The sequence below is a fragment of the Triturus cristatus genome, chromosome 2_2 (genome assembly GCF_964204655.1).
Source record: "Triturus cristatus chromosome 2_2, aTriCri1.1, whole genome shotgun sequence".
Taxonomy (NCBI): Eukaryota; Metazoa; Chordata; class Amphibia; order Caudata; family Salamandridae; genus Triturus; species Triturus cristatus.
Window position 1 is genome coordinate 785,642,751 of NC_140582.1, and position 20,657 is coordinate 785,663,407.

General features: G+C 44.9%; 1 protein-coding gene across 14 annotated transcripts in view; it reads right to left on the reverse strand.

Annotated features, from left to right (window-relative positions):
• EXOC1 (exocyst complex component 1) overlaps positions 1-20,657 on the reverse strand; it is a 330,473-nt gene that overhangs the window by 227,750 nt on the left and 82,066 nt on the right. For all 14 annotated transcript variants that reach the window (XM_085642066.1, XM_085642062.1, XM_085642061.1 and 11 more), the window contains exons 3-4: positions 15,249-15,379; positions 11,217-11,376 (exon numbers count right to left, since the gene is read on the reverse strand). In XM_085642066.1, the coding sequence (XP_085498192.1) occupies positions 11,217-11,376; positions 15,249-15,379 (291 nt within the window). The remainder of the gene's footprint in view (positions 1-11,216; positions 11,377-15,248; positions 15,380-20,657) is intronic.

A 20,657-nucleotide genomic window follows, 5' to 3' on the forward strand; every position in this document is an offset into this window, starting at 1 on the left:
ATGCTTCACACAAAGTCAGTGTAGCCTTCTGATAGCTTGAAAGGCCGAATGGAGTTTGGGAACATTTAGGAGCATCTGAGGTGCAGAATTTGGAGAATATTTGAAGATCTTTTGGGAAAGTTTTGATAGGGACCATTGCAGTAGTTCAATCTTGATAGGAATAATGCAATGACGCCTGTCTTGAGAAGGTCCTTTGAAAGAAAATTAGCAATATTCTTAATTATTCACAAGAAGTAGAAGGATGTAGAAACTACCTGGTTTACTTGCTCTTTGAAGGGTTAGTCTCTCATCTACCAAGACGCTAAGGTTTTTAACCTCTTTACAATGTGGGGAAGAACACCCAACTCATCTGGCACCACAAAGGTGTTGCTATCGAAAAAGAATGACTTCTGTCTTAGACTAATTTAACTTAAGACAGTTGTCATCCATCCATTGACTAACTATGTTCATACAATTCCGAAAAGGGTCACTCATCGAACATGAAGGGGTTACTAAAGATGAGTGGTGAAGGACACTGTACAGTTTTCTTTCTCCTCTCTTTCATTTAGTATATAAATAAATGCTTGACCGTTTATTTAAAATTTTTCTGAATACAAGTGCTCAGTCCAGTAAACAGGAGCAGTACTGAAGTTCACCAGGGGTCCCGTCTAACGGTCAGGTGTGCCGTAAAATGAGTATCCCTGCACTAAGGACTCATAAGTGATGGTGAGGAAGATCAAGGGCACTGCATGCAAGGAATTGGTTGAGGCCATTATTTCCTAGGTGGGGAATTCAGAGTTACCAAGAGACACTGAACTTGTGCCTGCATGGCGACATCCCAAATATGTTGTCAAGTGTAGCAATTTATTTTTGAGCAGCTGCTAGACAACTCAGGGAAACAGACCGATCTACCAACTAAAATGTGTTATTCTGAAGTGAGACCGGGATAATTTTGAGCACCTCTCTTTGATTATTACTTCTCACGCATTTACTACTGTTATTCTAAACCATTTTTTTTTGTTTTATTTCATCTGCATTTAAAGTTATTGTAAAGATATGATTTTAAAATGTTTGATGAATCCGCTGTCAATAACTACTTTTTTCGATTCCGTAAATCCAGATAGGGCCTGCGGAGCAGTTTGTTGTATTTAGTAATGGTTATGATTAATTTCGAAACAAAATATGACTTTACTGTTATATGCTCACATCTGTTATCTGTATCTATCAGCCCCCTTATGGTGCTCTATTGTTTAATGTTCGCTATATGTACTACTTGCTTCTCAATATTTCTGTAAAGTGCTCTAATAGCTTCCGGAGCATAAAACCCGCAAACAAATGCTCAGGCCACTTTTTATGAGCTAATTAGTATTCTCTTCTTTGCTGTAGCAGTTAGTACAGGATAGATACTACATGTAAAAAGTTTGTTAGAGGGATGACATGGTTTCTTAAGTAATTTGAAAAATAGCACATTATTAAAAACATATACCTTTACCTTAAAGAAAAATCAGTAGAAGGGACATTATTGCTAAAATACAAAACCTATAAACACCACAATCCACCAGTTATAATGGGTTATGCAACCAAACCTCTCCCAACGCACGGCCTCATACGATGCAAAAAGACTGTCACGGATGACATCATTGATGACAACACGTATAACATCACCATTGATAACTTTCATTAAATCACTGAAAGCAATCAGTATCATTGCACTTACACCAGGCCAATGCTTTAGGTGTAAGGAATGGACTTTGGCTGTGCCATGACTGAGCCAACTGACCCTCTCTCCTCCTTGACCTTTGTTCCACTGTGGCCATCAAGAAGGCAAGTGATGTTACTGGGGCCCTATGTAAATTAATAAATGTTTTTCACCTGTTACTGATTAACTGGAAGCAAGCATTGTGGTAATTCGTTTAAATAAACCCAATGCAGATCCTTCTTTTTTGTGAATCACTGCCCAAAAATGCTTTTACAATTAATGTCAAAACTTTTGGAGAAGAACATCAAACTGCAGTTGTCTTCATTCTTGGATAGAAGTGAACACTTGTACCCAATTCATCTTGGATTCAGGCTAGGGTGTGCGAAATAAGCTTTGGATGCATTTGCAGGAAAAAAAAAAGCACTAAAAAACCCCACAAACAGCAGAGATTCTTGCTCTGGTCAATCCTGTTGTTGCTGTGTTGCTTGTTGCTGTGTGCACACACAGAAGGTTTTTAACAGGGAATGACGCTTAATCGCGCCATGTGGTGTACTAGCATAAATGCATGAATTTTGTGTAAGTAGGGCAATGCGAAAAAAACTGAAACAACACAACATTGCATGGGTGTGACAGACATTTTTTGTAACTTGGTGTGATGTAGATTCAGGTGTCATCTAGTGCTCGATTCTGATTTACTCGTGAACATGCGACAAGAATTCCACCTTATATTATGTGCATCTTTTTCCATTCAGAATAGGTGCTGCTGAGCCTAAAATTATTGCCACACATTTCCCTATTCTGCTGCTTTTGTGCCCCTGTGGAGGCAGAAGTGCCACACAGGATACTACACAAAAACACTGCATATGTGTGCTATTAGATACACATGCTGTGCAAAGACTGTAAAGAAGTATCCTTTCTTTCAACAACAGATGCAGTTAAAAACATTTTCAAAACTTTCTGACCAGCTCTTTATCTCTCCTAATAAGTATTCAGTGAAAGTGTGGACAGATGCTCATGTTGCTGCTCTTAAGTATGAGCTAAAAACAAGTTACTTACCTTCTGTAACAATCCTTTTGGAGAATACTACATTTAACTGTAGTTTCCAGTTTCCTCACCTTTAGAATGTCCAGGTGCAGACCGGATCTAGAGAATTTCAACACAGGTGTTCACATTCAGTGGCAGGTGACGTTGTGTGGCTCAGAGTTGATTTAATTCCACCCGAAGTGACGGAGGTGAGCCACATGTAAGCCATCTCTGCACACTGATATCAATATCTTGATTCTTTCTCTTTCCACACCCTCAGATGCGGAGTGTGGAATGCCTGTTGGCAACAGTGTGCCGAGCTCTAACTTGGAACCTTTTTAGATGTTAAAGAGACCACTCCATGGAACCGGACGGTGGGGGAGCAGTGAGGAATCTGCAGTTAGATATACATCAGAAAGAGCCTTACCTAAGGTAAGTAAGTAACTTGTTCTTCTGATAGATATTTCTAACCACAGACTCCTCATCTGTAAAGCTAATAGTAAAGCAGTACCTCCAAAAGGTGGAGGGTCTGGGGCACGGAATCAGACCCTCCAGCAGCACCGAATGAGTGACGAGACCTTGTAGGACCTGGCTGTCAAGGAAGTAGTGATTCATAAAGGTCTGTACCAATGACCACATTCCAGGCTGGCAGATTCAAAGAACAGGCAGCCCTCATGCCAATGACGCTGTGGAGGCCTTTGCCCCATGGAATGGGTCTTTAGGAATGCAGGGGGGTCTGCTTTAGGCCAGTGCATAGCAGAACTTAATGCAGAAGACTATCTACCTTAAAAAGATACTCTTTTCCACCACCACCCGGTCCTTCACCTGAAAAGCCAACAAAGAGCTGTTCCTCTAAACGAAGATCTATCACAGATCGACAAAAACACAAACACCTCTTTGGATCAAAGGGGTGGAGCCTCTCCTCCTCTTTCAAGGGATTAAGTGGAGTGAAGAATGCACGCAGTGTGACAGAATGGTCAACATAAAATGGAGTCATGGCCTTCGGGAGAAAATCAGCCTGGGTCCTCAACACTAATTTGTCTGCTTGTCTTGGAAGAAGGTAGTTTAGGGTGGTCGTACCTACAGCACCTGCAGCTCACTCACACAGCGTGATGGCGATGAGGTAGAGGTCTTTCAGCATCAAGAGCCTTAAGCAACAGTCGAGCATAGGCTCAAAGGGTGTGCACATAAGGCATAGCAAGACCAGGTTAAGGTCCGATCTGGGCAACACAAACGGTTTGGGAGGAAACAGATTTGTTAAATCTTTAATAAAAGCATCACAGCCAGTGATTTAAACAAGGACGGTTGGTCCGGTAACAGAAAAGCCAAAAGGACTGATAAAAATCCTTTGACAGTTCCCACTACAAGGTCTTGCTGGGCTAAGGGGAGAAAAAAACAAAATAACATTGAAAAGTTTGGCTTTCAAGGGGTCAGTGTCTCAGGCACTACACCACAAAACAAATATGGCTCAGGGTAGATGGACTTCATGAAAGGGCATCTAGCACAAGAATAACATTGACAAGCTCTGTCAGCAATTCAAACGCATTTAAGTGCAGCCGTTCAATTCTCACACATGGAGGAACAAGTCGTGGAGATTTGCTGCAGGACCAAACCCCATTGAGACAGGCAATACTCCCAAAGCGGAAGTCTAACCAGAGGGCAAATCCTCAGAAGCTCTAAGTACCACACTTTCATGGCCCAGTCCTGGGAAATCAAGACAACTTTGCTTGGTCTTCCCTGCTCTTCTTCAAAACTCGACATAGGAGAGGTGTCAGTTGGAAGGTGTAAAGTCACTTGCTCCATTGCAGCCAGAATAAGTCTCCTAATGGCTGCCTTTGAGGAAAGTCCAGGTTGCAAAATTGCCAACACTGCATGTTCCTGATGGTGGTGAACAAGTCTCGCCAGGGCTCCCACCAGTGTTCAAGGTCACCTTGCAGTACCATGTGAAGAAGAGGTTACTCATGATCTGCCAGATCACGCTTGCTCAGTTCATACGCTCTAGCATTCAGGGACCCAGATGCCTGGCGTGCAGGAAGAGGTTTGGTTATTCCAGACACCTTCAGAGATGCGGAAAATGCTGACAGAGAGGCCATGATCACACTCGACCCTTCTTCTTGCAATACCACATGGCAATAGTGTTGTCTGTGAGAACCTGCACCAGCCTCCCTTTGAAGGACAGCTTAGCGAATCGCCGGACGTTCCAGCGGGTTGATGTGGAGTCAGTTCTCCTTCAGAAATCAAAGGTCCATGATCTCCAGCGGCAGCCACCCAATTCAAGCAGCAAAGCGTTTGTCACAAGTGTGAGCACTGTGTGACGATGGGAGACGATCCTGCTGCAGTTCAGATTCTCATCTGACAGCCACCCCTGCAGATCCAGAGTAGCCTTTCCTGATACCTGAATGGAGTGGGAGAGGCAGCCCTGGGGCTGAACCCATTGGGATTTCCATTGCAGGCCTCACATGTGCCACCTGGTGTTGTAGACAAGGAAGATGCATGAAGATAAGAGTACAAGAAGCCTCAGAGTCACCTTCATTGACCTCCAGAACAAACCCCAAAATATCTGGTTCATATTCTAAATGTCCCAAACTTGGTGCAGTGAAGGAAAGGCCTTAAACTACGCCATGCCTTGAATCGTCCAATGAATGAAAGTCTCTGTGTTGGGCTCACATGGGATTTTGGCTCATTGTAATGCGCAGCCCAAAATGTCAACACTTTGGCCACCTTCCAGAGGCGGTCTCCAACTGACTGATGAGCCTGTAAGTTGTCGAGGTATGGAAATAAATATACTCCCCACTTCAGAAGATGACCCACAACCCCGCCATCACTTTATCAAACACCCAAGTTGTCCAAGTAAGGGCAAAGAGGAGCACTGCAAACCGAGTGTTTCTGGCCTGCTTGAACTGCAAGTAACACCTGCTCAACAGCAGGATGGGTATATGGAAAAGTAAGTCCTGCAAGTCTCAGTATACAATCCAGTCTTCTGGGTCCAGGGCATATAGAATCTGAGCCAGTGCAAGCATTCTGACTTTGTCTCACTGAAGAAGGAAATCAACAGGCGGAGAGCCAGAATAGGTGCGAGGCCCCTGTCCTTTTTTGGAATGAGAAAGTAGCATGAATACTAACCCTTGCCTTTCTCAAAGTCCCGTACATGTTCAATGGCACCACTGGAAAGCAAAAGATGTACCTCGTGCAAGTACTTCACCGAAATTCATTCTGTGTGGGAGGAAGGTGTGGTGGGGAAGAAAGGAAGGTTAGGGTAATCTGTAAGATCCATTTATCTGACATTATAAATTTCCATCCTCAGAGGAAATGTTGAATCCTGCCTCCTACCAGCCTGAAATTAGATGTTGAGGACAACCTAAGGTGGCTCGGCAGCCGCTACAGCAGTGGATGAGGAACTGGAGGAATGTTCCCCCTACTGCCCTATGTGGTATCTGTCAATGCTGCTTCCGTGGCCCTCAAATTACTGGACTGACTACTCTATGACTACCTGGGAAGGCTGACGCTGCCTATAGGCCAGTCCCCTAGAAGAGACTCTGAATTACCTATACTGATGGCAGAATTATTATATCGCTGGCATCAATAACTCCAAAGAATGTGCACTGACTTTGATGTCTTCAAATTTCTTTAACGCATTGTCCATATTTTCAAAGGGCATATCCAATAGAGAAACTTGCACATCGACAAAGAAACTGAGTAACCTCATCCACACATGCCTCTCAAACATGACATTGGTGCCAACAACCATGCCAAGGGAATCTGTAGTATCCAGACCTGCACAGATTATGTACTTCACTGCATCCTGGTCAGCATGTATTGTCGAAGCCAGAGAAGTTGTGAGATCCTCCGGGACCGCCGTCAAGATCTTGCTGGCCATGTCCCTCACAGAATATGTGTCCCTGTCCAGTAAGAAAACCACATTTATGGATCCAAGGGCTAGACTAGCAACAAAAACATTCTCCTATCAAAAGCATCAATCCTTTTGGAGGATTTGTTGTGAAGGAATTGGGACTGACATTACTAGTCAAGGTCTACACAAGGAGGCTCTCAGGTGTTGGTTGCTTAGTTAGGAAGTCTGGATTATGTGCGCAGGCCTATATCGCTGAGCGATTGCTGACAGGCAGGCAAGAATATGTCTTGGAGCTTGTATCCATCAAGGCGTACATGACAGCATCATTGAATGGTAGCAAGGGCTCTAACAACATTCGTCCTGGTTGGAGAATGTCAGAAGTTTTGTTTTTGTCTAAATGGAGGGCATCTGCAGATCTAACACCTCGGATGAACTCCGGCCACTGACATAAATGAGGCGCTTTCCTTCTATGATGACTCATGTGGAGAGTCATGTTCCGCTTCAGGGGAGGTGTCTGTCCCAAGTATAGTGAGTCATCAGTATACTGAGGGAAAGTAATCCATCACCTTCCTTGACATCATTGTCCTAGGAGACACTGTTTCTCCTTTATTAGTTACAGCCAGATTCAGAAAGATAATGGCGTCCCTACTGATGCCAGCATCAAATCAGATGAACCAGGTTAGAATCAGGCTGCATTATGATCAGTTGCACTTTCGTGATCATGTAGAGTGACACTGGTCGAGATCAGGCCATCATTGGTTCGGGGTCCGATATGGGCATCCACACTGGTTCATCCATTGGCGCCGATGGAGTAGATACTGGCGCCAGTGTGATGGGAACAAGCATGGATCTTGATGGAAGTGTCTAAAGGACTTGTTATGGGTCCCTGGGGGGTGCGTAAGGGATGCACACAACAGTAAGCCACCCAGGTGGCCCCTGTGGCTGGCTCCAAGGGGTCCAAAGGCATGCCAGAGAGAGCCATAATCGCACTAATAATATGCAGCATGGCCTCCTGAAGGTTGGTACCTACTGCTGGGGGATGGCAGCACATCAGGACCTGCTGAGGAACCAGTTCTGAAACCTGGGACATCGAAGGAGTGCGGTGTTAATTCTAACTGCCCCATGCCTTCTCTTTCAAGTCAGAGTGAAGAGATGAGGTTGAGTCCCACATTCTCTATTTGTGCTTGCACTTGGACTTCAACTTCAACTTACCCCAAAAGTTGCGCAGGAAGTGGATTGTTTTTGGAAATGAACTCATGACTGGGACTCGGAATGGGCACACGATTTTGAGCTGGAGTGAGACCTGTACCTTGACAGAAACTTATTTTTGTGTTTAGTGATGCTTTGCCTTTTGATCCTTTATCACCTTGAGGGTCACGAGGGAACACATGACCCACAACTTAAGCGTCGTGACCGGCGGCCAAAGCACCAAGGGCACAGCTTGTGCAGGTCTGTTACTGACAACTACTTCCTAGTCTCAGCACCTTTTGAAGCCTGTAGAAGCCAGAAGGGTCATGATTCCCTAGCACACTGGCTAAAGGTTTTGGGATTGTGCTAAGAAAGTAACGGATGTCTGCACTAGGTTGGTACTTATATGCTGCTCTGCTCCACCACGTCCAAGTGCAGAGTCACAGAACACCACATGCTGGCACGTGGGATCACTGCTGTTAAAATTCTCCGGATCAAGTCTGGCACCCAAGGATATTCTAAAGGTGAGGAATCTAGGGATAGCGGTAGCCATCAGAATAAAAGGATTCCCAGGAATGCCATTGTTGCACCCTTCCTCATAGCCGAGTGAGGTGACCGATGTAATCTGCTGTGTTTAATTGGCTGGGCACAACTATTCACATAGTCTGATACCAGACTTAGTAATGGCTTTGATATGATGTAGTTGCAAGAATGTGAAACCGACCCATTTACTATTAATTTGTTAATAGGATTCTTCTATTGACATCGCTTGTAGGACAGATAACTGTCACAATCAGTCTCAGAAACCAAACCAATAGACAAGCATTTAGGAAATTGCTAAAAACATGGCTCTTTGCGCCAAAACAATAGCTTCTCCTCATTCCTTAATTGTATAAATTAATGAAAGATAGCGCTAAGACGCCTCGGCATACACACGCTTTACAAAACCCGCATTCCATTCCACAAAGAAGACCATAAAAACTCCTGCAGGGTGGAAACATGCATCAGTTCAAATGATGAACCCATGAGTAATGCAAGAACAATGTTTATGTCTAAACTTGGCACTGAACGTTTCCCAGATGAGGTGACTCACTTAAGACCTTCCATAAAGGCTCTAACAACAATGGTTCCATATCTATGTTGTAAGCAGAATGCATTGATAGCTTAGTGAAGTTGTATTGATTTTTAGGTCCCACCTGACTTGTATAATGCTGAAATTATTTAATTCTTAATATTGTGTACTCGTGTCTGAAGTAGATCAGCTCATAGTGTAATAAAACAGTTAGACAAGTATTTCTACTTTGCTGCAAAAATCACTCTTAGTTAGATATCATACTTACTCAATTTGTCTACATTCTTTAGGGAGTTGAAAATAAGTGAACTCTAAAATCTCTGGTGCTAAATCTCCAGATTCATTGGCAATGGATTTGGAAGCAATGCTCCCAGTTCTCTGAGCAAGTCTGCTAACTTGCTAAATGTGTGTGCTAACATCTCCAACAGAAGGGGGCACCATGGTTGTTAAATCTAACTGAGCCAAGGGGATCACTACCATAGCACTTGACATGTCTTGCATATTACATATGAAAGAGGTACAGGGGTAACAACCTAAGAAAATGACCCTGGCATACCTGCTCTCAGCATTTCTCAGTAATAGTCGTTGCGAGTATCTTGAGGAAAAGTGCTGACATTCTGCATTTTAACATGTTGTGAACCAGCTGATGTTTGGAGTTCCCCACCTATTTTTGGACACTACTCTTAATCTCTCATTTGTTTACCTCTTAATGCTCTCCCCTCCGTAGAACTCAGATATTGCCCGTTCCTAGTTTATGTTACACTAGGAAATTAATGTGACAACTGTGCCATACAACATGGCACTGGAGAATTGATGTGCAATGCCACCAGTGTGATGTCATGAGAGGTGAATCTAGTGAGGGGAGTTATGGCACTGTAGTTCACCATAAGTGGTAAATTACTAGGATTTTATCAGTTTTGGATCACAACCATAAAGTACCGTCACCTGAACGATTTTAGGAAAATATATTTTTATCATAGAAATCTTTATTTTACTGCAGAGTCGAGAACCATCACTTCCAAATAACATTTTTTTTTAATGAATGGACATGTACCTGGTACACGTCTGGCCCCTTCATAGTCCTACATCAGTCAAATGTTCTGCGCTATGCCCCAAGGGAGGGAAAGGCAATCAAACAGACGGACATACACACACAAAAACTTACCAACACAACAACACTACAAAAAAATAGTACCACCTAACACCACACAAATAAAACACAAACAGCACAACACAGCACCACTACATTATACATCAATCCATCACTCACTAATTCACCTCCATCACCCGTTATCCCATATGAAGTAGACTTTTTTTGTGGACCTCAACTGTAGTCCATATTTCCTATTTATATACGAGTAGAGAGCAAGATGCTATGTAGTACCATTGTTGAGTGTGAGGAGAGGTCATGTTGTCCATACTCTCCTCTGGCATTTATAAATAAAAGGAGTAATACAAGTTGCAGTTAAGCCTGTGTTGGTGATGCCATGCTACATTCACTTATGTACGGTAACGGACAGATTAACCAGAACAAGTTCAGTGTCTTATTAAATAGGCCTTGAGAGTTTGAGGCAATTCTTCAGGCTGTAAAGTGAATGCAAAATTGATTAGGCAAAGTAGGTATTTCTCAGCAATGTCCAAGATGGTTCAGGTCTACCATGCAAGTAATAAGGAATTTCATGTTTTCACTGTAGCAATAAATGTTAGCATAAACATTCTTTAGTAAATAGCATGCATATTTGTGCCATGTACATTTTGGTTAGAATGGAATAAATCTATATGACAACAAATAGTTATAGATCCAACACATTACCACCTTTTGCACAAGAGAATTTTATTCTGTCATCTTTTCATCACTGTCGACATCTATTTTATTCGTCAACAATGGGAAGTCATTGAGAAGTGCTTCATAGAATAACACAAGGGTCGTCAAAAATGTTTCGACGACATAATTCAATGTAAAGTTCGGTTTCATTGAGCTTTATTTTGGAAAATTATTTGATAGTTAAGCATGATTTATTAGGTTTAAAAAATATATACTTTAAAATACTGAAAGCTCATTTGATATATACATATAAACAATACACTTATTGTTGAAACATAATAAATTTTGACCAGTGGCCATCACTTTCCAAAATAAGCAGTAAATCAACTCGAATACTGGACTGAATTATTACGATCGAAAAGTTTGATTTGAATGATTCTGAGATATGATGAGAACCTACATCGCACGTGAATCTTAAATATGGAAACGAAACAGAATAACAAAATTTTTTAAAATTAACATGACATTTAAAAAGTGTGAATTAAATATTACAGTCCCGCTGTGCAAAAGTAGGTAATGACGGCAACCCTTTCTATTTGCTATATTCGTAAAATAGGTTTATGATGCATGCACGTCTTACCTTCTAACAACTGTGAGCTAACATTGTCAAATTCAATCTTTTTGCGCAGGTACCGCTGGTTTAGTTTCCAGATGCAAGAAATAAAAGCATTCTTCTCTGCTGTGCTGCTAGCAACCCATTTGTAAACTTTGTCAAAATGTAAATCAAATTCTGGATTTTCCTACACAAGAAATAAAAAAGAACACTTATTTTCTCAAATGTGCATCGTTGAGTCAGACATGCGGTTTAAAACTTTCTAATTACAATGGGTAAGTGATTATTAAAAATAGAAACACCTTGTATAAAAATATTCAAAGGTACTGAATCAGTCAAAAGCAACTGTTTCGGCTAAAAGTATTTGAATTAATTTGGCATGGCTAGATACAGTGCTCTCTTTGATTGTTCACTAGTATCAAAGCTCCCATTAAAGCTAGTCACAAAATATCGGGTCATGACACAAGAACGGTATGATGTCACTATAACAAAATATCGGGTCAAAGAGCAGACTAACAAACAAATAGCGGGGGAAAAACAAAAAAAGTTGCTAAAAATGCAGGTTTATATTAGGGTGTGCAGAACGTTTTGTTCCCTCTGCAGAATTGGAGACATTTTGGTCACTGTGTTACTCTTTAACACGGAGTTCTAGCCAAATTCTGCCAATTGACACAGAATATTTCTCCCGCGAGGCTTCAGAAAATGTGAGCGCAAGCGAGATTTGGCGCTCCCCATCGTGATTTTCTAATGTGGAAGGTCGCAGTCAGAGGGCTGCCGTTTGAGAAGATTTGCCGCCCCTTAGGTATATGTTGTCCCTTAGGTACATGTTGTATTCGATCGGCAGGCAAATCAACTAGAATAGCCACACGCTCTTATGCAATGCCTGGTGCATTCACGCTGATTTTCAGCACTGCTCACGCTACCGGCACTAAATTGCAGCGTCAGCATGGCAAGCTGCATATTTTCCGCCCATTGGCAGACCTCAGTGAAAATCTCGCTGAGTTTATATGCAACTCTGGAGTTCCGCCCACCCCTAGTTTATATGATCTGCACAGATGGGCTGAACACCATAGAGGGGCAACAGAAATGAAACCATGGGAGTCCAAATGATCCATCAGGCTAAAAATCAATTCAGGGCTGATTGCGGGTGCATACACGGGTAATTTTACAAATGGCATCTCAGTATTCATATACTTTAAAAAAATGTTTTAAAGGTTATGGCTGATGGTCTAACTTTTCAATCTTCACCCTGACATCCCATCGGGTAAACCAGCTGCTCGTTTATATGGTCATTCGTAAGGTAGAAGAGGGCCGTACAGAACAATATACGGAGTGCTGTAACACACTTTGGAACATTTATAGTGAACTCTAACACCACTCATTAGAACAGATTTGGAGAAACTCACTCACTGATGTGTAAAGATTCAAAACTTAGACGAGGAGAACGGGTGAACCCTGGGAATCTGTATTAGCGAAACAAAATCAGCAGAAGTTGCAGAACCATTAGGTAAAGATCAACTGGATGTTAGCTACTGAGAGATTTGCTATCTTCTATGTATTTAGTTTACGAGATATAGATAGAGGTAAAACGCAAGTAAACAATTCTCTTTACTACAATTGCTAACATCCAAGCTACAAGTGATATCTCCGTCTTCCCCTGATGCAAAACAACCCTCATCACATATGATCTTACAATAACAGCTGAGGAAGATGGAACAGAAATGGGGAAAAATGAAGGAGCGGGTAGCAGGAAAGATTGGGCTGTCCAAAGGTACTTGGACAGTGAGCTACAGCATATAACAAAACTTATTATTAACTGGCCTCTACGCAAGGGCCGAAAAGAAAGCAGATAAACATTATAGAATAGATCAGAAAAGGCAACTAAACGGACCATCAAGAAAAAAGTGATACCAATTTCGTTTGTTATTTGAGGTTTCCTTTCTAGAATCATTTTCCCAATTCAATCCCCTTGACTGGCCACACTGATACTCCATATTCTTACAGTCGGAGCCAATGCTGCAGGAAGGTGGGCTTTGGAAGGGTGCTGTTTCAGGTAAATTAACTTGGTCATGACAGTTTCTCTCAACAGTTCATACAAGGAAGGCTTCTTTTAATAGGCTAAGAGGAGAGACTTTGAACTCAGCCTGTGCAGGAGATCTGTAAGTCATCAGAGGTTCAGCTCCTGGTCATGTGTTTGCTCTGGGCTGTACGGCTCTAGTTGTCCCCACAATATATAACTCAGTGGAATAATAGATTTAGTATTAATACCACTGTGAAGGTTCAGGCAGTGCTATATGGCACTCTGGAGAGCGACAAGAACTCAGACTTGGGCAGGTTTTCCCTATCGAAGCTTGTTATGCCTTTTGTCAGGTTTAATTTTAGTGTTCCTTCCTGATGTGTGTGACATTTGGGCTATACACAAAAATCTAAAAGATCTAAATTAAACTTTCTGTAGACTAAATTCTATTAAAAGGGCAGCAATTATCTTAATGAAGATAACCCGTTGCTCATAAGTTGCAAGGAGAGACGATTGTCAACGATTCCCTAATTTAATGGGTCTCATTGGATCATTGCTCACTGAGTAAGTCTTATGCACAGTAAAGAATGACCCGACTCCTTTCATTATGCTTTTGAGAACCCCAGCTCTATTATTAATCTTATCTCTCTCAAGGCTACTGAACTCTTAACATTGTAATCACTACTGCATCTTTCTGTGTGAAATTCACAAGATTAGTACACAGAGGGTTCACTCACCCTTCAGCCATGTCTACACGCTTCAGCGTCGTATAGCTTAAATATGGTCAAACATTTCAGATCTTGGTTCTGTGGGCACAATAATATATCACGTATTTGCTGAATGTGTCATTGTCAGATGTGCTTACTCTTAATAACGATAGTCAGTTCTCAGGTATGTCCGAGTCAAATAATGCCCTTTTTGGAATTGCTCCTTTCCTGTCCTAGTATAGTCCAATTTCTCTCTTGTTAGTTCAAGGCACCCTGTATGTATGCCACTCTTTCAGGCAATCATGATACTTGCGGCCTCACTGGACATTAAGGCCCTCATTATGATGGGGGAGGACCATCACCGACAGGCCGTCGGTGGTGGTCCACTCGCTCTCCAGGGCATTGGTCCGACCTCAGCATTACAATGCAGTCAGTCAGACCGCAGAGGTCGGGGGTAAGACCGCTGCTTCCGACAGGATCAGAGATCCCTGTCGGGACAGCTGATGGATTCCTAACCCCACAATGGCGGGGGAGCCTGCACAAGCACTGCCGTAGGGATTAGGATATCCCTATCCGACTGCTTGTTCATGGCGGTCCTACCGCCATGAACAGGCAGACTGAAAGGGACTTTGGGGACCCCAAGCAGGGCCTCCGGAGGCCACTGTTAAGTGGCCATGGGGGCACATGTAGTGCCCTCCCCACACCTATCATGCCCTGTGTGCTAAGCACAACATGGTGCCTGGCACACAGTGCGTGGATGTGCATAAAGTGCCTTTTTCAACAGCAGCTTGAGCTGCAGCTCTTTCCCTGGACCACAGCACTAGCTGCAGTACAAAAGAGCACTTTATGAGCACCTTCAGGGCGGTCCCATTATAATAGGGCAGGTGACTTCCGACTCATTATCAGACAGTCACCTGCCCGATACAATGGCGGTCGGTGGTCCAGCCGACCGCCATTGTAATAAGGGCCTAAATTATTAACTGCTACAATCTGTTATACTGTATTTTCTGTATCAACCTTGCTATCCCTGTGAGAAAGAGAGAAGAGTGGTCTTTTTCCATTGTTGTAACACAACTGCTTAAATGCCCTGCCACTAAATAGCTGCAAGCTGGACATTTGGTGGATTTTAGGTGTTTAGTGAAAACACATCTGGTTTAAAGTCATTGCAGGGACACCGTTTTATGCCTGCTTTGCTTTTGTTTTTCCTATTGGAATGACTGAGTGGAATGTAGATTTGGTTATGTTATAGTAATGGAATAGTCAAGAAGATAACAAAATGCATTGTTAAATCAGGTAAAAAAAATAATAATAATCTCTGAGCACAGCATAACTTACTTTAATGGCGTCCTTGGCATCCACAACAGCAAGGTCTCGCAGGGTCCATGCCGTCTGTCTTTTGTAGGAGTCCCCCTTGTCGGACTTCCTCACTTTCACTACATTTACTTGTACCGGACGTTCTGTTGTGACTGAAAAACACACAAGTCTTAGCTTAGAATGACATTTTGTCTTTCAACAAGATTGTTTGCCCTGTTTCACCGCTTTAGAGGCGTGAAAGGCCCACTGGGTGCTTATATTGACATCATTATTATGATGCGCAAATCCTGTTTCCGGCGCAAACTGTCCTATTTCAGCATAAACTCTAGTTTGTATCAGAAGCGGGATTACATGGCGATCAAATTATTTCAGAGGCCAGAGACTGCAACCACGACGGGCAGCAGGTAAAACCGGTCCTTAATCATGAATGTAAATTGCACGCAGTCCTGCTTTGCTTTCTCCTAGCGCGAGCACACATCTCTAGTCCTGAAGGGGTGGGGTGCACATCTCTAGTCCTGAAGGGCGGGGTGCACATCTCTAGTCCTGAGGGGCGGGATGCACATCTCTAGTCCTGAGGGGTGGGGTGCACATCTCTAGTCCTGGGGGGTGCGGTGCACATCTCTAGTCCTGAGGGGTGCGGTGCACATCTCTAGTCCTGAGGGGTGCGGTGCACATTTCTAGTCCTGAGGGGTGCGGTGCACATCTCTAGTCCTGAGGGGTGCGGTGCACATCTCTAGTCCTGAAGGGGCGGGGTGCACATCTCTAGTCCTGAAGGGCGGGGTGCACATCTCTAGTCCTGGGGGCTGCGGTGCACATCTCTAGTCCTGGGGGGTGCGGTGCACATCTCTAGTCCTGAGGGGTGCGGTGCACATCTCTAGTCCTGGGGGGTGGGGTGCACATCTCTAGTCCTGAGGGGTGCGGTGCACATCTCTAGTCCTGAGGGGTGCGGTGCACATCTCTAGTCGTGGGGGGTGCGGTGCACATCTCTAGTCGTGGGGGGTGCGGTGCACATCTCTAGTCGTGGGGGGTGGGGTGCACATCACGAGTCCTGAGGGGGTGGGGTGCACATATCGAGTCCCGGGGGGTGGGGTGCACATATCTAGTCCTGGGGGGTGCGGTGCACATCTCTAGTCCTGAGGGGTGTGGTGCACATCTCTAGCCCTGAGGGGTGGGGTGCACATAGCTAGTCCTGAGGGGTGCCGTGCACATCGCTAGTCCTGAGGGGTGCCGTGCACATCTCTAGTCCTGAGGGGTGCGGTGCACATCTCTAGCCCTGGGGTTGGGGTGCACATCTCTAGCCCTGGGGGATGGGGTGCACATCTCTAGCCCTGAGGGGTGGGGTGCACATCTCTAGTCCTGGGGGGTGCGTTGCATATCTCTAGTCCTGAGGGGTGGGGTGCACATATCTAGTCCTGAGGGGTGGGTGCACATCTCTAGTCCTGAGGGGTGGGGTGCACTGAGGGGTGGGGTGCACATATCTAGTCCTGAGGGGTGCGGTGCACATCGAAATCGGGTCCAAGGTGCACACCTGCTAACGTTCAAACCCAGGGTTAGCAGTAATTAGCACATGAACAGATGGTGCTCATAATTAACGCAGGCCAAGTTATCAGGCTTCTCTAGTCCTGGGGGGTGGGGTGCACATCTCTAGTTCTGAGGGGTGGGGTGCACATCACGAGTCCTGAGGGGGTGGGGTGCACATCTCTAGTCCTGAGGGGTGCGGTGCACATCTCTAGTCCTGGGGGTGCGGTGCACATCTCTAGTCCTGGGGGGTGCGGTGCACATCTCTAGTCCTGAGGGGTGGGTGCACATCACTAGTCCTGAGGGGTGGGGTGCACATCTCTAGTCCTGAGGGGTGGGTGCACATCTCTAGTCCTGAGGGGTGCGGTGCACATCTCTAGTTCTGAGGGGTGGGGTGCACATCTCTAGTCCTGAGGGGTGGGGTGCACATCTCTAGTCCTGAGGGGTGAGGTGCACATCTCTAGTCCTGGGGGGTGGGGTGCACATCTAGAGTCCTGAGGGGGTGGGGTGCACATCACGAGTCCTGAGGCGGTGGGGTGCACATATCGAGTCCCGGGGGGTGGGGTGCACATATCTAGTCCTGGGGGGTGCGGTGCACATCTCTAGTCCTGAGGGGTGGGGTGCACATAGCTAGTCCTGAGGGGTGCCATGCACGTCTCTAGTCCTGAGGGGTGGGTGCACATCTCTAGCCCTGGGGGGTGGGGTGCACATCTCTAGCCCTGGGGGGTGGGGTGCACATCTCTAGCCCTGGGGGGTGGGGTGCACATCTCTAGCCCTGGGGGGTGCATTGCATATCTCTAGTCCTGAGGGGTGGGGTGCACATATCTAGTCCTGAGGGGTGGGTGCACATCTCTAGTCCTGAGGGGTGGGGTGCACTGAGGGGTGGGGTGCACATATCTAGTCCTGAGGGGTGCGGTGCACATCGAAATCGGGTCCAAGGTGCACACCTGCTAACGTTCAAACCCAGGGTTAGCAGTAATTAGCACATGAACAGATGGTGCTCATAATTAACGCAGGCCAAGTTATCAGGCTTCTCTAGTCCTGGGGGGTGGGTGCACATCTCTAGTTCTGAGGGGTGGGGTGCACATCACGAGTCCTGAGGGGGTGGGGTGCACATCTCTAGTCCTGAGGGGTGGGGTGCACATCTCTAGTCCTGAGGGGTGCGGTGCACATCTCTAGTCCTGGGGGGTGCGGTGCACATCTCTAGTCCTGAGGGGTGGGTGCACATCTCTAGTCCTGAGGGGTGGGTGCACATCTCTAGTCCTGAGGGGTGCGGTGCACATCTCTAGTCCTGAGGGGTGCGGTGCACATCTCTAGTTCTGAGGGGTGGGGTGCACATCTCTAGTCCTGAGGGGTGCGGTGCACATCTAGTCCTGAGGGGTGGGGTGCACATCTCTAGTCCTGGGGGGTGGGGTGCACATCTAGAGTCCTGAGGGGGTGGGGTGCACATCACGAGTCCTGAGGCGGTGGGGTGCACATATCGAGTCCCGGGGGGTGGGGTGCACATATCTAGTCCTGGGGGGTGCGGTGCACATCTCTAGTCCTGAGGGGTGGGGTGCACATAGCTTGTCCTGAGGGGTGCCATGCACATCTCTAGTCCTGAGGGGTGGGTGCACATCTCTAGTCCTGAGGGGTGCGGTGCACATCTCTAGCCCTGGGGGGTGGGGTGCACATCTCTAGCCCTGGGGGATGGGGTGCACATCTCTAGCCCTGGGGGGTGGGGTGCACATCTCTAGTCCTGGGGGGTGCGTTGCATATCTCTAGTCCTGAGGGGTGGGGTGCACATATCTAGTCCTGAGGGGTGGGTGCACATCTCTAGTCCTGAGGGGTGGGGTGCACTGAGGGGTGGGGTGCACATATCTAGTCCTGAGGGGTGCGGTGCACATCGAAATCGGATCCAAGGTGCACACCTGCTAGAGTTCAAACCCAGGGTTAGCAGTAATTAGCACATGAACAGATGGTGCTCATAATTAACGCAGGCCAAGTTATCAGGCTTCCATATTTAAAAGCAACCGACGTGGATTTGTATTTTTCAATAAACACATGACTCAATCTGTATTTCGGCACGGTGAGTACCTTTAGTATAACCCACTGTCCACAGAGCCGATTTTTTGGGGTGTTTGATATAGGGTGATCTAGCGCCAAGAGTTGAAGCAGGGGCCATATTAAACATAACTTGCTGCATGCAATATGGTGACCTGACAGGCGGATACAGAAGTAAACAAAAGCACAATGGAAAGGTGATGGCGGATTATAACACGTGTGCGGGTCAACTAGACAGCTCCACTCTTTACATTACATTTACTGTAACTGTGAAGTGTATTTATTTGGTGTTTACTACCCCCGGTGAGAGGTTGAAGCCCTTTGTGGCGAGTAGCATGCTATTCGAGAAGATAGGTTAAAGGAAAATACCGGTAGTTAGTAACATGTGCTTCCTTGTTCCATGTAGGATCTGATTCAATTTACTTTTGTGTTTTGAATGATGAATGATAGATTCATTCAAGAGGGTGTTAAAGGGAGGGCGTGAGATTTTATTGGGAATGGTGGACATGGGCGCCTGTTTCAGGTTGAATTGGATGAAAGGAGCTAGGAGTTTGGAAATCCTGTTTGGGAGTCCACTGTAGTCAGACGAGTTTGGGATGAGTAAGAGAGTGGCGAAATAAGCACAGGGGAAGTTTTTTTTTTTTTTAAAGAAAATTAACTATAGGTTTATCCAGGCATACACACATCTAAATACGTACCTACATACATACTTACATACATAACGTTATACAGTTATATCTCTATACAAGGCATAATATGTGTGTGTATACATATATACACACACATGCATGTAGTAATATTTATGGGGCCAGACATACACGGCATGCCTAAATATATACAGATTTAGGTTTTTTTAAATTTCTATATACAAGTATATCCTTAAAACAAGAGCATAACCCCACACACACACACACATTAGACAACTTCATCTACATACATATTTTTGTCATGTTTGACTATACATGCAGTGGTAAAGTTTGTAAAACAAATCGAAATGTATTGTTATACCTTTAAAGTTTCCTTGGAGAGGGGCCTACTGGGAGAGGAGCACCTTCAGCCGTCCGTGTATTCTGAGCGAGCGAAGACGAGTGTCCACATTGTTAGGAAATTTTCCTACGAACTCGCGGTAAACCAGTGTCATTGTCCAATCCACACTGCCACATTGAAGCTGGTTTCATGTCCAGTCTGAGCAACGTGGTATTCCTTTTCAAATTACCGAGTCAGGAAATCTTCCTATGACCTCGCGGAAATTCCATGCCATTGTTTTATCCACACCGCCACATTGAAGCCGGCTCTACGTCCAGTCAAAGCAGCGGGGTGCCCCTCTTTCTCTATTTATCAAGCTTAGAACCTCTACTTACCTGTCTAGGAGCACCCACAAAAGATACTTTTGATTCGCTGACCTCAGATCCATTACCCCCTCTAGAGGACGAGCTTCATTCAACAGCTATACTTGCCCCCTGTAAGAAATTCTGAACTTGTTCAATTGAACTTGGACAATTTTCCTGTGTTTATTGGTCCCATGGAAATCGCATCTGAATAATTTCATGCCCTGAAGAAGGTGTTACCCCAGGAAAGGAGGTGTCACACCGAAACGCGCGTCGGCGTCTTGAACTGAATTGTTCGTCACACAGACCCATTAAGATCTTACAATCTCAAAAGAATAATCCTTTGTTTTTTTATTCTTCTTTCCATATTTGGATATCTTTGATTGTATAATTTCTATCTTCAATTGATCAATTTGTGTGGTTTCACGCCTTATAAGACTCGCCTACTACGTTGGGCCTCTAAATTGTTCATTTTTTTTAGACTTTAGGATGTATGTTTTATATGTCATTATGGTGTGAATGGATTTAGTATGAATGAGAG